The sequence below is a fragment of the Sinocyclocheilus rhinocerous genome, unplaced genomic scaffold (assembly GCF_001515625.1).
Source record: "Sinocyclocheilus rhinocerous isolate Xijiao unplaced genomic scaffold, SAMN03320098_v1.1 scaffold946, whole genome shotgun sequence".
In the NCBI taxonomy this organism is placed as follows: Eukaryota; Metazoa; Chordata; class Actinopteri; order Cypriniformes; family Cyprinidae; genus Sinocyclocheilus; species Sinocyclocheilus rhinocerous.
Genome location: NW_015633151.1, coordinates 2191873 through 2206835, shown reverse-complemented (window position 1 = coordinate 2206835; position 14963 = coordinate 2191873). Strand labels below are relative to the sequence as shown.

Sequence of the window (14963 nt, the reverse complement as noted above, 5' to 3'; positions counted from 1 at the left end):
CCGAGTGCTAGTAGTTTTAGTACATATAAAGTGTTTTGGGTAGTAATGAGCTTCAGATGTAGCCGCTGTGCACCTGCTTATGTGTTGTGTTCAGTACCTTCCAAAGGATGAATACTAAGAGTGCAAGAAGCAGCAGTCCTCCAATGATGCTGCCAATCAGAATCCAGAGAGAGATTGGAATCGAACGCCCCTTCAGCACTTCCAAAACCGTCTATATATACAGAGACAGAAAGAGAGTTTATAGTACAAAACTCTGGATTTGTAGGAAAGTTTTCAAGTCATTTCAAGTTTGATTTTGATGTAACAAAGCAGCATTTTCTAAGTGGGTGAGTTGTATACTTTTTAATTAGTACAGTAGGCTACCCATTAACACCATTATTTATTCATTAAGATTTGCCAGTGTAGAGCAACAGGCAGGATTTATCATGTGAACGTAATAGGCCAATCATAGAACGGTTGAGGCTTTATCTCCTCTCACGTGACTTTTCCTCATTCATTCTCAATTAACAATTTCATAGCGTTTGCATTGTTTTATTTTTGTACTGAGGATTACACATTACAGTGGCATTCAAAAGTTTAAAACCCTCAGGTAAAAAATGTAAATAAATAAATACATAAATGGATGAACGAATGAACAATTTCTTAGTCACTAATCAAGTAAAGTAAATTTACAGTTGTAAATTCAAGTTTTCACTCAAATTGTCATGCTAACAATATAATTTGTGCTGAAAAAAGTAAAACAGAAACTTTTCATCAAATTAAAATAAAATAAACAGCTTCTAGGTCACTAATTAAATAAGTGAATGTGAGATTTTGTGAATTGAAATTTTCACTCAAATTGTCATGTTAACAATATAATTTGTGATGAACAAAAAAGCAAAACAGAAACATTTCAAAAGTGGTCTCACAATTTTGGACCCCACTGTTTAACAGTCTGGAAGCCTGCAACCTTTAGCTAAAAAGCTAACGGCTAATGCTAATGCTATGCGCAGGGAAGGAGACCAGAGGCCGTTTTTTTAAATGGATGTCAATGGAGGAGAGGCTTCACTACACTGAATAAACTGCTTTTTTGAGGAAACAGCTCATCATTTAATGCCTGTCAGCTAATCTTCAAACATGTTTTACACTAAACAATAGATTTTGATTGAACTATTTTTTAGAGTTTACCACAAAAAAATCGATTTATAGGAGATTTATAGGAGCAGTCGCTGACTTTTTGCGACAGGTGGGATTCAGCTTACAGCACTTCTCATTTATTCCTATGGTATCTGTAAACGTCGATTGAGTGTCGCACAACTCTGACTGAAATTCAATGACGTCAAGGCTATAATGTGATTGGTTATCAAGGCACATGTGATCCAAGTTGACCTTTACGTTTTCTCCACGACATTACGAGATACCAACTTGTAAAAAGCGTTCACGTCCTCGTAGAACTCGTAATTGCAACTTGTGAACTGGGACTTTACTGAGAGCTACATCTTGTACTACCTGACCACCTCAGATGTTCAGGCATTGATAGTGCAGAAGGAAGAAGAATACAGATCCTCTCATCTCTCAATAGTAAGACAATCTCTGGTTTCTAGTGAGTCTGAAGACCTTGATTGGCTGGTTCAGGTGTGTTTAATTAGGGTTGGAGCTAAATTTTGCCAGACAGTGGCCCTCCAGGAACAGGTTTGGACAGGTTTATGAGTTTGTGTCCTGTCAGTTTTCTCACCTCCCTCAAGAGGGCAGCATTTCCCATTATAATCAGACTGGACTCCCGAGCAGACAGCTGGTAAGAGCCCACTATTGTCACTGCTTTAAACTTGGCCTGACAGAAGCACACAGTAGTCAGAGGTTAGAGACTGAAACACAAACACATCCCAGTAAATACATCTGACCTCTGTAGCCATTTGCCTGTGTGCCTGTGTGAGATGTCACCTGTCTGAAGAAGTTGTCATGTATCCTCCTGGTGATGCGAATCAAGGCTGTCTGTCCATTCAATAGCTGTTGGATGTGACACACAACCTCCACACACCATGAGGAAGTGCAGTTCTAAATATGAAAACAAAATGATATTATAGTATAAGATAATTTACTGCAGTAGATTAAATTAGCGATCTGCTGGTTATTTTTTACATATAGAATCATTTCATGCAGCCTCTGATGGTGGTTTCGGTCCCTGATCATTTGGGTCAGGGTTTTCAAACTAGTGTTTACAAGGAGGTGCTAGGGAGTCTGTGGAAATGTTTGGAGAAAAGCTATTAAAAAAGTTTAAAAAAAGAGTAAATAATTAATAAATGTTACAATAAATAACAATAATGCAATAATGAATATTACAATAAATAAATAATAAAATATGATTAAAATAAAGAAAAATTTATTCAAATAAGTGAAAACATGAGTTAATAAATACATGTAAATCAGATTAAAATAAGTAAATAATTTAGTAAATAAATGAATACAAATAAAATGTAAAATATATATTTATAATATTTATTTGTCATAAATTGTGTCTTTATACAAAAAACTATATACAGTAGACGCATTTTGAATTTTAGTATCAGTATCCCTCTCTAGTGTGGGCCTCTTTTGCTGCTTTCATTCTCATAGATATGCAGCCAAAACTCTGAATCATTCCAGTTTGTTTTCATTTGATTTTCTCCTCCACCCAAATACTTAACAGGAATTTTGTCCTACTTTTCAACAAGACAAAAAGAGGTTGACAGCTCTAGAATTTGATGGCGATTTGATGGCAAAGAATAATGTCTATGCAGAGACAGCAAGTTGTTAATTGCAAGCGAGTTCCAAATAAAATCTAATTAAATCAACAAATCAAAATTCAGTTTAACGTAATGGATTTACTTCAGTTAAAGAATGCAGTTGTCAATTTCCTGTCAGTGAACATAACATCTGTATTCTCACCAATAGTTCCGTTTTCTTCATGTCTTCTGGGTGAAGTGGACGCACATCTCTCTGGCTGGACTTTAACTTGGATAGATCACCCACTATACTGCAGTTCACACCTGAAGACTACAAATAAACAGAAAAAACACCAACAACTACATGAACACGAAGATGCATGTGAATTACAGTAAGACTGTATAAATGCATACACATGATACTAACATTATGAGAGAAAGCATCAACCACAGTCGCGAAAACTCTGTCTCCTGAAGCCACGGCGGGCAAATTGACAGTCAGCTCCAGATTACTGACGGCGTAACAGCCCAGATTCTGCACCTGATATCAAAAACATGTACTCAGAAGCTTTCTGATTTTTTAAACATAAACCAATGAGCCTATCAGGTTTACTTTGACCCACGCTGAAATGTGTGTAGAACTCGGGTCCTGTCCCCTCAGACACGGTTCTGGTTGGGTGGACCTCATAGCGGTTTAGGTTGGAGTCACTGTGGTGAATTAAGCCGAAATAAGACAACCACATATGCATACTGTACACTGAACATCCATGCATGTTAAGGTTGTAAAAGGGAAAGGGATGTTGGGAACTAACCTTGTGACGAAGAGATCTGGTTCATACTGTACAATACTGTGTAACTGTACACTGTTGTCCGAAAGTGTGCCTTCACTCTCCACACTGTCACTGTGGCAACACACACATACACACATTTAATATACATTTTTCAACACATGTTTATTTACTTGTTGTGTTAGGTTAAAATGACTCTAAATGCATCTTCCAAAAAATGTAATTATTTAAAATAAATGGCCATGACATCCTTGGCCAGTACCATTTGCTAATGGTTTAAGTTTTGTGTGTGTGTGTGTGTGTGTGTGTGTACCTTGAAGCAAAAAGCTTCATCTGGACCTTACTGATGAGAGACGTACAACTGAACTCAAATTCCAACATGAAGTTCACCTGAGAAAAACGAGGCAGTTGGGAGAATCACTGGTCAATGAACCCAAACGGCTCAGTGACTGTTTTTAATGAATTATGATGACAAACCTTCATCCTTTCAGAGGCTTACCTTCGACTGAGAGCGGAACACTGGATAACTGACATTACAGGAGTGACTGTTTGAGCTTAGAGCCGTACATTCAATCTTAAACTGGGCGTCTTCCTATAGAGACAGAAAGAGAGAAAGAAAGAGACAAAAATAAGGTAGAAAGAGAAATGAAGCAGCAAGTAGTGTGATTCATGAAACAGTGGAATATACCGTACTTTTGTATAAATTATGTATATAAATAAGAATTTTCTTTAAATACTTACACTACCATTCTAATGTTTTTTTTTTTTTAAGAAATCTAATGTTCATCAAGGCTGCGTTTATTTGATCAAAAATACAGGAAAAAGTAATATTGTGAAATATTATTACAATTTAAAATAACTTTTTCTATTTTAAAATCTATTTTATTCATGTAATGTCAAAGCTGAATATTCAGGAGTCATTACTCCAGTCTTTAGTGTCACATGAACCTTCAGAAATTATTCTAATATGCTGATTTGGTGATCAAGAAACATTTTTTTTATTATTATCAATGTTGAAATTAGTTGTGCTGCTTAATATTTTTGTGGAAACCATGATACATTTTTTTTCAGAATTCTTTGATAAATAGAACGTTCAGAAGAACAGCATTTATTTGAAAAATCTGACCTCAAAATATTAAATGGAAGTGTATATTTTGTATACATAATTGTGACATTTATTAGTAAAGTATCTACGATATTACTCATTTGGCCAAACAATCACACTGCTGTATTTAACACATGCTGGTGTGTTTGTACTAATATGCATTTATGTTTTTTTTAAAGGAGAGATTGTGTTGGTACCCGTATACTCAGACTGCTGAAGTGCAGGTTTTTAGAGTAATGAAGAGTGAGGCTAGTGTTATAGGCGTTTTCTAGCCGGTTTTGTAGCTGTACTTCTACTGCAAGTCGTCGCCGAGGGCTGCGTATAACATACGGTTGCTGCCTGCAAAAACAGATAAGAGCAAGATTGACGTTACATTACCATAACACATGCTATTTCAATCACGGTTTCAGGTTTATTAGTCACTGAACTGGTTAACTCTTTAAAAATGTTACTCTAAATATTTCTATTTTAACTATTAACATAGCACTAGGGGTTAAAGCAATTAGTTCTGCCAATGGTCAACATGTTTGGACTAGTTGTGGATCATTAGGTGTGCTTATTCTATACATGCCAACAGCAGGAGGACAATTTCTCTGTTACCTTGTTCCAGAAATGTCCATATGGGCCTGTAAAACCAGATCAGTTACACACACATCATCCTCCCCACAGTCTTTGAAGAATGGGATCTAAAGGCAATAAAAGAGATCAAACTTTGGGTTAGCCAACAGTATGAGGGGAAAACCCATTCATTTATATTCCTATTTTTCAATGGATAGGTCAACTGAATAGCACTCACAGACTTCTTGAATGTTGTCGGCCAGCCCTCATCTAGTACCGGGCCGCTCTCTGTGTCATTGATTTTGAAGCGCAAAGTGAAGCTGATTGGTCGGATGTAATCAGCTGTATCCTAGATATATAAAGGAAGACAGAAACAGAGAGAAGAACACTTTTACTTGAAAGCAATCAGTAAGTACTCATGTAATAAGAAGGATAATGTACAGTCCGTCGGCCATTAGGGCAAAACAACCCCTTTTTGCGATATCGACCGGGTAAATGTACATTATCTTTTACTTCATTGATTTTTAAGCCGTTTAGACTTACAAAGACATGAAATGGTAGCGTGTAGCACATGGTCTGCCCTACATGAACAGTGACGCCCATTAGGGTCTGCCGCTGGGAGTTGTAGTCAAACAGAGCACGAGCCAAGATCTTTCTGTCATCCAACATGGCCCCCATCTGCATATCTATACAAATAAACCGATGTGGTGGTAGTTTAGTAAGTGTATGTAGTACAGCAATGGAAGAAAAGCTTTTTGGTTACATGACACTTTACCAAAATATGTGCCATAAGAGCCAGGAGAGCGAGACAGGGCCAGAAAGCAAACTGTGGCGTTAAGGCATGCGGAGTCTCGTCCAGCCCTGTGGCAGTTCTTCTGTATCACATTTATGGAGTGTGGCTGGAAAGACAGGCTGACGTTGATCTGCACTATACTGCGTGACCTGTAGAGTACAGAGAGAGGTCAGGAGGAGTCAAGCGAAGTTGTTACCACGGCTCATTCAAAACGTGACTTTACTACTGTTTGACACACAATTTAAAGTGACGAATTGGTGACTATGATGGCAGTGTTTAGATGATGCATAAAAACACAAGACTGTAATGAGGCATAGAGTACTTCAGTAGGACGGCAGTGCCCTGTGCTCCCACAGCAAGATCCAGTAACTCATCCCCATCCAGATCCATCAGAGCGCTCAGGCTACGGCCAAAATACTGCAGCCCTGCAGAGAGAGAGGAGCCTGGGATACGCTACAAAGAGAAAAAGAGAACTTTATTAGTATGTGAAGTATAAATGACAGGTATAATGGGGTCTAAAAGTTAAAGACCATCAAAAAAAGTGGTCACCCTAGTAAAAATGTAATATATTTAAAATACTAAGTATAGTTTCAAAACTATTAACATATTTACTGACTTATCGCTCGAGACTTACTGATATAAAAATTATAATTAAACTTTACTTGGAGTACTACTTGTGCACAATGCACATTTCTTAATATTAAGCCTAAAATGTGTTTTAATGTCATGATGAGGATTGTATGATTTTTGAATAATATCAGTAATATCAGTCACAAAGTGGTGTACCTAAAGTATACTTGCAATAGTTGCACTTTAGCACAATTACTAGTTTAAAAGTGGTCACTAGTTTTACAGTCAGTTGGTGTCAGTAAGTTTTTTTTAAAGAAATAATTATTTTATTCAGCAAGGATGCAATAATTTGACCGAAAGTTAGTAAAAGTTAGTGAAAACATGTATACTGTTAAAGAAAGTTTTAGTTTTCAAATAAATGCTGTACTTTTGAACCTTTGTAACTATTCATTAAAGAACCCTGAAAAATATATCACAGTTTACGTAAAAATTAAGCAGCACAACTGTTCTTTTTGTTTTTTTTTACATGATAATAATAAGAAATGTTTCTTGAGCACAAAATCAGCATATTAGAATTATTTCGGAAGGATCATGTGACACTGAAGACTGAAGTGCTGCTAAAAAAATCAGCTTTGCCATCAGGAATAAATTACATTTTAAAAATATATATATAAAAAATAAATCAATATTTCACAATATTACTGTGTTTTACCATATTTTTTATCAAATAAATGCAACCTTGTTTTTCAAAAATGTCAAAAAATTTTCAACAACAAAAAAACCCCTTACTGACCCCAAATTTTTGAACAGTAGTGTACATTCTCAAAACTGAATACAATTTAATATAATTAATTTTTTTGTAAATTTTGTAAAGTTCAATAAAAAATCTATTAAAATTACTACTAAACATATTTCTTCATTTTCATCACAACATATTTTAATATATATAAAATATATATATTTATTTTGCAATTCTTTTTTTTGTGATGTCTACAGATTGCCTGGTCTTATATTTACTTGTTTATACTGAGGTATGATGTAGTATTCGTCGCCGTGGTAGATGTAAAGAGCTCCCTGGTGGTCATCCTCTAGCGGAGCTCCCACGAGCAGGTCAGCGTATCCGTCATGGTTAAGGTCAGGAGCTACAGCCATAGCATAACCAAAGCGTGCATCCTGTGCTTTCTTCTGAGAATGTAGTGTACCATTAGGAGCAAAACCATCCTGGTAGAGAGACAGACAGACATAGAGTCAGAAACAGAGACATTTAAAATGGCATATATTTAAGTCTAGAAGAATATGTTGTTTAGCGAGATAGAATGAATCTCTCACATATACATCACACAAACAGTAGTGCCACTGTGGTTCTCACCCCATCCAGACAGTAGACATAGACTTTGCCTGTTTCTTTGTTTCCTGCTCCCAGGAACATGGGAGCAGCTATGAGCAGGATGTCTGTTATTCCGTCCTGATCCACATCCACCACGCACACCTCACTGCCAAAATATGAGCCAATCTGCAGAGAGAGAATAAAGATGTTAAGCAATCTGAAGGTTCCCACACTTTTTAACCAATGTCATTAGGGAAATAAGTCTATAAATTTGATGTTATGACTGATAAATGACCAATGCTGAAAAATATACACTAATCCGTTCAAAAGTCAGCCAGTCAGTAAGTATATACATGCACATAGATATCCATACAAATATACATATACATACATACATATACACAGTATGGATCAATACTGATAAATATGAATATGAATAAGAACAAATAGCCTACACTGTCTATGTTAAGAATGAAAGAAAAATCCCTTTTTTAGACTGGTTCTATAATGAATCACTCAAACTGATTTGTGAATGCATTTGAATGATTCAATGAAAAGAACTGACTCAGAACAACAAATCTTTTACAAAAGGAAGCATGCAAGCAGGTTTTACTCTATTAAAGCTCTAAACAAAAGCAATACCTAGCTGACTAAATATTTTAGGGCAGATCATGACTAGAAAAAATGTACATTCATTATAGAAATGTTTAAGATTGTATTAATTTCTGTGAATTTTCCTGGCCTAGAAAAGCAATTAAAAATCCCCTTATTTATTCAGGTTTTCCATGACTGTGGGAACCCCGAACCTCTGGATTTTGTTCTAAGTATCACTTTGGTTTTAGGAGCGGTCTGAGAAAATGAAACCTGTTTGATTTTGTTTAGAAAGTAAGAAATAGTAAGAAAGATTATTTAGTAAGAAAATAAACTCATTAATTGTAAGAGAGCAGGAATGTGGTGTGAAAGAAGGACTGAGAGAGGAAAAGCAATAAAAAAAATCAGCTGAGAAAAGAAGCATAATGCAAAACTGAAAGAATTTGACTTCACACAAGGGTTTGATGGAGATCTCATTTGTGGATCAGAGACAGAGTGTGTGAGAGTGGAGGGTGTCAGTATAAATAAATATAAGAATGAAGGAGAAATCTCCACCTGTTCTCCATTTAGGGCTTGTGTGATTATGACATCGCCTTCAGGGGTGAGGTCAAACAGGATGACCTTTCCTTTGTGCTTGAATCTAGGTGCACCAGCAACATACAACCTCCTCCAGTCACCTACAATCACTGATGACACTGTGTAACCTGCAGAAGTTCACACGTCCACATCTAAGCATTAGTAAATAGCCGTAAATGTTATGTTAACATACAAACTTGAAGAATTATTTATTTGATGGTTGGTTTCACAAAGTAAAATGTTACCTAAGTAGGCTGCATGATTCTTCAGCTCCAATGGGAACTCTTTCTCGAAGGCCTCTCTCGAGGGCTTGAGCTGCCCTTCTTTGCTCTCCTTCAGGACGCCTCCCTCCCAGTCATATGCACCCACCATGCCAAACAAAATGCCATCCTACAGTATGGTCCAAAATAATATAGCTCTTTACTACAGTACGATTGCATGTTTTAGGCCATCTATTGTACATATAGTATATCTCAGTTTATAATTACACATATTTAAATAGGCACAACTGCATGTGAACATAAAGTACATTGAAACTCACATCTAAAATGTGTGTCGAAAAACCAATCTGAGACATCTCCATGAGAAAGGCACTTTCATTGTATCCCAGGGTCCCTGCAACAGCACACATTGACATTGCATTACACACTGTAAATGAATACACATACAAGTGCTGCAATCAAATTACAATGTAAATGTCATTTATATCAATAAACCTTTCCCACTACCCTTCAAATGTTTGGGGTCAGATTTTTTTTTTAATTAATACTTTTATTCAACAAGGACACATTTAATTTGTTCAAAAAACAAGACATTTATAACGTTACGAAATATTTCTATTTCAAATAGATGCTGATCTTTTGAACTTTCTATTCATCAGGGAATCTGTTTTCAACTGTGATACTAAGAAATGTTTCTTGAACAACAACACAGCCTATTAGAATGCTTTCTGTAGGAATATGTGTCACTGAGCACTGGAGTAATAGCTGCTCAAAAATTCAGCGTTTTCATCACAGGAATAAATTACATGATAAAATGCATTCAATTACAAACCAGTTATTTTTAATTGCAATAATATTTCACATTATTACTGCATTTTTCATCAAATAAATGCAGTCTTCTTGGTGAGCATAAGAGACTTCTTTCAAAAACATCTTACCAGCCCCACATTTAACATAATTGTGTAAAAATCCGCTGAGCTGGAGCATTAAAGTTCAAGAAAAAGTACACTCATTATATCTTGGTTAACCAATGCACCTTTCTTACTGTACAAAAACTAAATAAAAATAAAACATATCCTGAAAAGTGGAAAATGTATAAAACAGGATCAGTTATCATTATCAATGGCAGTACAACATGTTTGACTGCAAAATATACAGTAGGCTACATAAAATGTGAATTCCAGTTAGTGCACAGCATTGGCTAATCATATTTCTTTCTGTGCTTCTAACCTATGTACCCTGTGAATGAACAGCTGTGCCTACTTTAAGGTCATCCATCTCCTCCCTTGCATCCTTCCTGCCTGGCTTAAATGTTGCTTGGTCTGACATGTTTTGTATTTGCATACATTTTCAAGTTTGGTTCAAGTGTCCAAATATGTTGAAAAAACATCATCAACATCCTCAATAAAAGGCAAATCTGATTTTCTGTTCTTTTTAGGTCAAAGAAGCACACTTGCTCTTCAAGGGAAGAAAATCTGTTTTTTATGGTCATTAAGGATGAATGTTCTTCCTCTTACCCTCTAGACTAAAAATGCGATCCCCCAATGCATCTACAATGTCATTTAGAGCAGCCTCATCCGTCACATTGAAGAAGTATTTCTCATCGGGGTCACTGGCAATGTACTTAATCTCATTGATAAAGGTCTCTGGATCTTGCTGTCTGCGGATGTAGTGACCTAATACCTGTGAAAGAGAGAGCAAATTGTTTCAAGTATACACTGATCGTAAATTAATCGGAAATGCTGATTACTCAGGCTTTTGTTCACTAGTCTTGTTTGAGACAAGTCAGATAGTAGAAGAAGAACAATAACAACATAGATTTTCTCATCAAGGGAGCCAACACCTCCTCCATTCCATTAGAGTGAAAGCAGATTATCTGATAGATCAATCAATGATGGGATACAGGACTCAGAGGAAACTCATCCTAGAAACACCTACGCAGAGGAAACAGAGAGAATATCACTCATAGTCACTGGCAACACACCACTAATGACAAGCCCTGAAAACCATCGGTGCCAGGCCATGAGTTCACTCTCCACTGACATGCACCTATGTCCCTAAGACTTCAGCTGGTTGGATATGATGACCGGATAAACTACTTCCAGTCAACATGAGAAATATGGGTCAAAAGTTTTGTCCAGTCATAGTTATTTGTCCTCATCTTTCAAATTTATGAAGATCTGGATCCACAATCCCTTAAAGCCTTCTACAGACTGCACGATTTTAGCTTTCCTATAAGATCATTGCAAATCACACTGTGCGACATGGATCTAAAAAACATGGGTGCGACCTGCATGGACTGTATGATGATGGCACCTACTGACTCGTACGCTACGATGCACGTTTCTATTGAAGAATAAAACGTCATTACCATGTGCTAGTGCTAAACAAAAAGAGCATGATGAATCACACTTTGGCAGTTGTAGTTTTTATGTGTGCTGAAAAAAAGGGAAGCGGCGAAAGAGGAAGGGATAAGAGCTTGAAGTAAGCAGTTATGTTTTAGCGCCATGTCGTGTTGATTTCATATCGCATTTTTATTGGCTGGTCAGTAAACGTGGGTCATAGTGCAATGATCATGCTGAATTTCTGACACTGTCAGAAAATTATCATAGGTTTTATGTTTGGTCGCAAGACCGGGACAACGGCCATCTTTGAACCTCTCTTACTGTATGACACAGGACCCCCGATTAGAAGCCGCGATCACAGAAGTCACCACAATGGTTTCATGATGCTAGTTTTTCATCAGGAACAGCCGAAAATCGTGCAGTGTGTCTCGGGCTTCAAAGCAATGGGAGTGGAATGTTCTCCAGGTGATCTACTGAAAATGCACAAATGAAAGAACACAAACAAAGCCTTTGCATTTCCATAATAATGAACGCAATCAATCAAGAGCAGCGCAAGCAAGCAGAGCTGATGATAGTCAGGTACATCTACTAACAACATAGATGCAATTGGTTTAGGACATGTTTTTTTGGGGTGTTAAATAATGGCGAAAATAGTAAACTGAAACGGAAACAGTAAACTGACTTCCACAGACTTAGACCTTATTTTGCGCCTTAAAGGGAAACTCCTACAAATGCATATGCACACCTTTGCCCCACACCTTTTCAATGCTATTTATTATTGCTATTTTGACTGCGTGTCTTTTCTGAAAGTAGTTTTTTTAATGCCTAAAGCGGCTTTGCACTGGCGCAAGTTATTAGTAAATCGGGCCCCAAATCTTACAATATGACTTTATATCTCAAAATGTGACTAAATAACTTGCAATGCGACTTTACCTCTTGCAGTTTACAGTTTTAAGAGCCCTCAAAATAATCTGCCACATTTACTGTGGAAATGGAAAGTGCAATGTTCGAGTCCTGACTTGTGGTCCTTTCCTGAATCCTGATCCTGCTCCCTTCTTTCTCGTATCTATCCTGTCCTGTTCTCCTTTAGTGTGAGGTGTGTTCATGCTATCATGAGATGATGGCTTGACACCCTGGACAGAGAACTGAGGATTTCTTACTAGGTCTCATCTGAGACTGGGACGGATTCCTGCTCTCAAAAACAATCAGAGAGCAACTGGAAACTTTCCAAGCATGTTCCCAACTAGTACCAAGGTAGTCACACACAGGAAGGTATTTGAGTTCATAAGCACTAATTAAGCAATCAAATCTACAATATTCAGTCTATTTTAGTTCATATCTGCCGTAATTTACAGTGGTAATTGTTGCACATTCCTAGTATCTTGTTCTGAACTCCCACCCACTTCCGCACCCACCGTGTTCACATTCCCAGCATCTCTATCCTGTAATGTCTAAAACATATCCTGGCTGCGCCACACGACCAATACAGAAATTCATCTGAGGTTGTTTCTCTTCTCTCCCGCGAGTGTTTTACTTTTCCATCCGTTCCCTAGTTCTGTGCAGGAGGAAGAGAACGAGAAAGGAGAGAGGGAGAACATAAAACACATAAAAACATGAAAGCTATGCTTTGGCTGGCGGGGCATTAAAACCAGCTGTCATAATTTTATTCCACAGTTCCCCAGAGGAGACGCAGAGAGACATATTACCCAGATGACTCTGCAAATCCGGACACCATTCTGGCACTATTTGTCTAATAGAGCAAAACATGGGCTCATTCAGGAGCAGGTTTACACACAGTCCTGTACTTCCAATAAGTGGAGTACAGTAGAAATGTCAAATCAACAAGAACAGCAGTGAGAGGCAGTTAAAATTGAAAAGTAAATGACTTTCAGATGGTTTGACATTTATTCTGGTTCTTTTTAGTTCTTTCGACTCTTACTTGTGGTTAAGCTGCACTGTATAACCAATGGGCTTATATTAAATTTTGTTAGAGATTGCACTGGGGAAAATTTTAAATTGCACCACTCTTTTTGATTATGCGCTGTCAATCTCTGCTGCTTATGGGAAAGACTAAAACAGCACTAACCCTCTACCTGCACTGCCAAACAGTCAATGTTAAAAGGCTTACTAAATACTGTTATATTCTTAATATAATAATGTTTCATTTCTCAGCGTCTGCTACTTTTAATAACAAATGTCATAGTTTGTTTTATAGGAACTATAGCCACATCCAGTCATGGTAATGAGGGATCATGGATGGTTTTACCTGTGGTTCCACAGTCTTATTACAAATACCAGAATTAAAATATGCAAGAGCTCTCTCTGAATCCTCCATGAATTAGAACAAGCTATCAGCTTTCCTCCTGTGTAAAATCTGTTCTGCTGGAACGGTCTCAGATTGTAGGACCAAAAAAAAAACTTGTTTGCCTTCAGACATTATAAGATATGACTGTAAACATGAATAGCCTGATGAAAGGAAACTATATCTGATGAGGAGTTCATACTCAGTTCCACTGTCAGAATATTTTAAAGGTGAAGTGTGCCACTAGCGGCACCAAACAGAAATGCTAAAATAAAGACTGCTTTCAAGTTTTCAAGTTTCAAGTCTTTTAAAGTCTTCCATTGGTTAGACAGGCAGTTCAACCTACACCAAATTTGCTTCATTGGTTGAGCCATCATGAATACGAAATCCAGCCCTTAGCTCTATATGACATATGTGTTGATGTCAGCTTTTGGGTGCTTTACGCACAAATGTGAATTATAATAAAACAAATATACTACTTTTAATTTGTACACTATAAAAAGGTTACAACAAAGACGATTGAAGTAAGTTTGACAAGAAAATACAATTTCAGTCTTTCTATTCAAAATGTTTCATTTTATTGAATGTTTCTTGCTGTTTCTTCGTAATTATTTGTGAAATTTACTAGCAATTTCAGAGTGAAAATGGTTTAAAACTAAATCCTAAACCATTTTTTTTCAGTGTAATTGTGATTATTGTTGAAATATTGAAACAAAATTATTATTGGCATTTTATTTTTTCATTATAAATAAATATCTCCTTTTAAAGTGGACTTTGAACTTTGTAACTTTGCATATATTTTTTTTATGCTCAAACAGCAACATTACAGACTAACTAAAGTTGAAAAAGTGAAAAAGTATAATAGGACCCCTTTAAAGACCCCCTAGAAGTCAGATTGTTGTGCTGAAAATTTATGTAATAAATTAAATAATCCAAAATAGGCCACACTGTCCACATTTACCAGTTCATGAATCTGAGCTCATAACTATAGACAGAAAATTGAGCGGACCAACCAATACCTTTTAAATAAGCTGAATATATATATATTAGGGGTGTAACGGTACACAAATATGACAGTTCGGTACGTACCTCGGTTTTAACGTCAC

At 36.6% G+C, this 14963-nt stretch overlaps 1 protein-coding gene across 1 annotated transcript in view; it reads right to left on the bottom strand.

The window, feature by feature from the left end:
- LOC107743189 (integrin alpha-10-like) overlaps window positions 1-14963 on the bottom strand; it is a 39199-nt gene that overhangs the window by 697 nt on the left and 23539 nt on the right. Inside the window, exons 9-29 of the mRNA XM_016556330.1 lie at window positions 10728-10893; window positions 9531-9604; window positions 9235-9379; window positions 8969-9117; window positions 7865-8008; window positions 7513-7716; window positions 6248-6378; window positions 5908-6074; window positions 5676-5818; window positions 5371-5481; window positions 5175-5260; window positions 4772-4913; window positions 3969-4061; window positions 3783-3859; window positions 3494-3583; window positions 3305-3389; window positions 3109-3222; window positions 2905-3012; window positions 1921-2034; window positions 1715-1810; window positions 98-211 (exon numbers count right to left, since the gene is read on the bottom strand). Of these exons, the coding sequence (XP_016411816.1) occupies window positions 98-211; window positions 1715-1810; window positions 1921-2034; window positions 2905-3012; window positions 3109-3222; window positions 3305-3389; window positions 3494-3583; window positions 3783-3859; window positions 3969-4061; window positions 4772-4913; window positions 5175-5260; window positions 5371-5481; window positions 5676-5818; window positions 5908-6074; window positions 6248-6378; window positions 7513-7716; window positions 7865-8008; window positions 8969-9117; window positions 9235-9379; window positions 9531-9604; window positions 10728-10893 (2553 nt within the window). The remainder of the gene's footprint in view (window positions 1-97; window positions 212-1714; window positions 1811-1920; window positions 2035-2904; window positions 3013-3108; window positions 3223-3304; window positions 3390-3493; window positions 3584-3782; window positions 3860-3968; window positions 4062-4771; window positions 4914-5174; window positions 5261-5370; window positions 5482-5675; window positions 5819-5907; window positions 6075-6247; window positions 6379-7512; window positions 7717-7864; window positions 8009-8968; window positions 9118-9234; window positions 9380-9530; window positions 9605-10727; window positions 10894-14963) is intronic.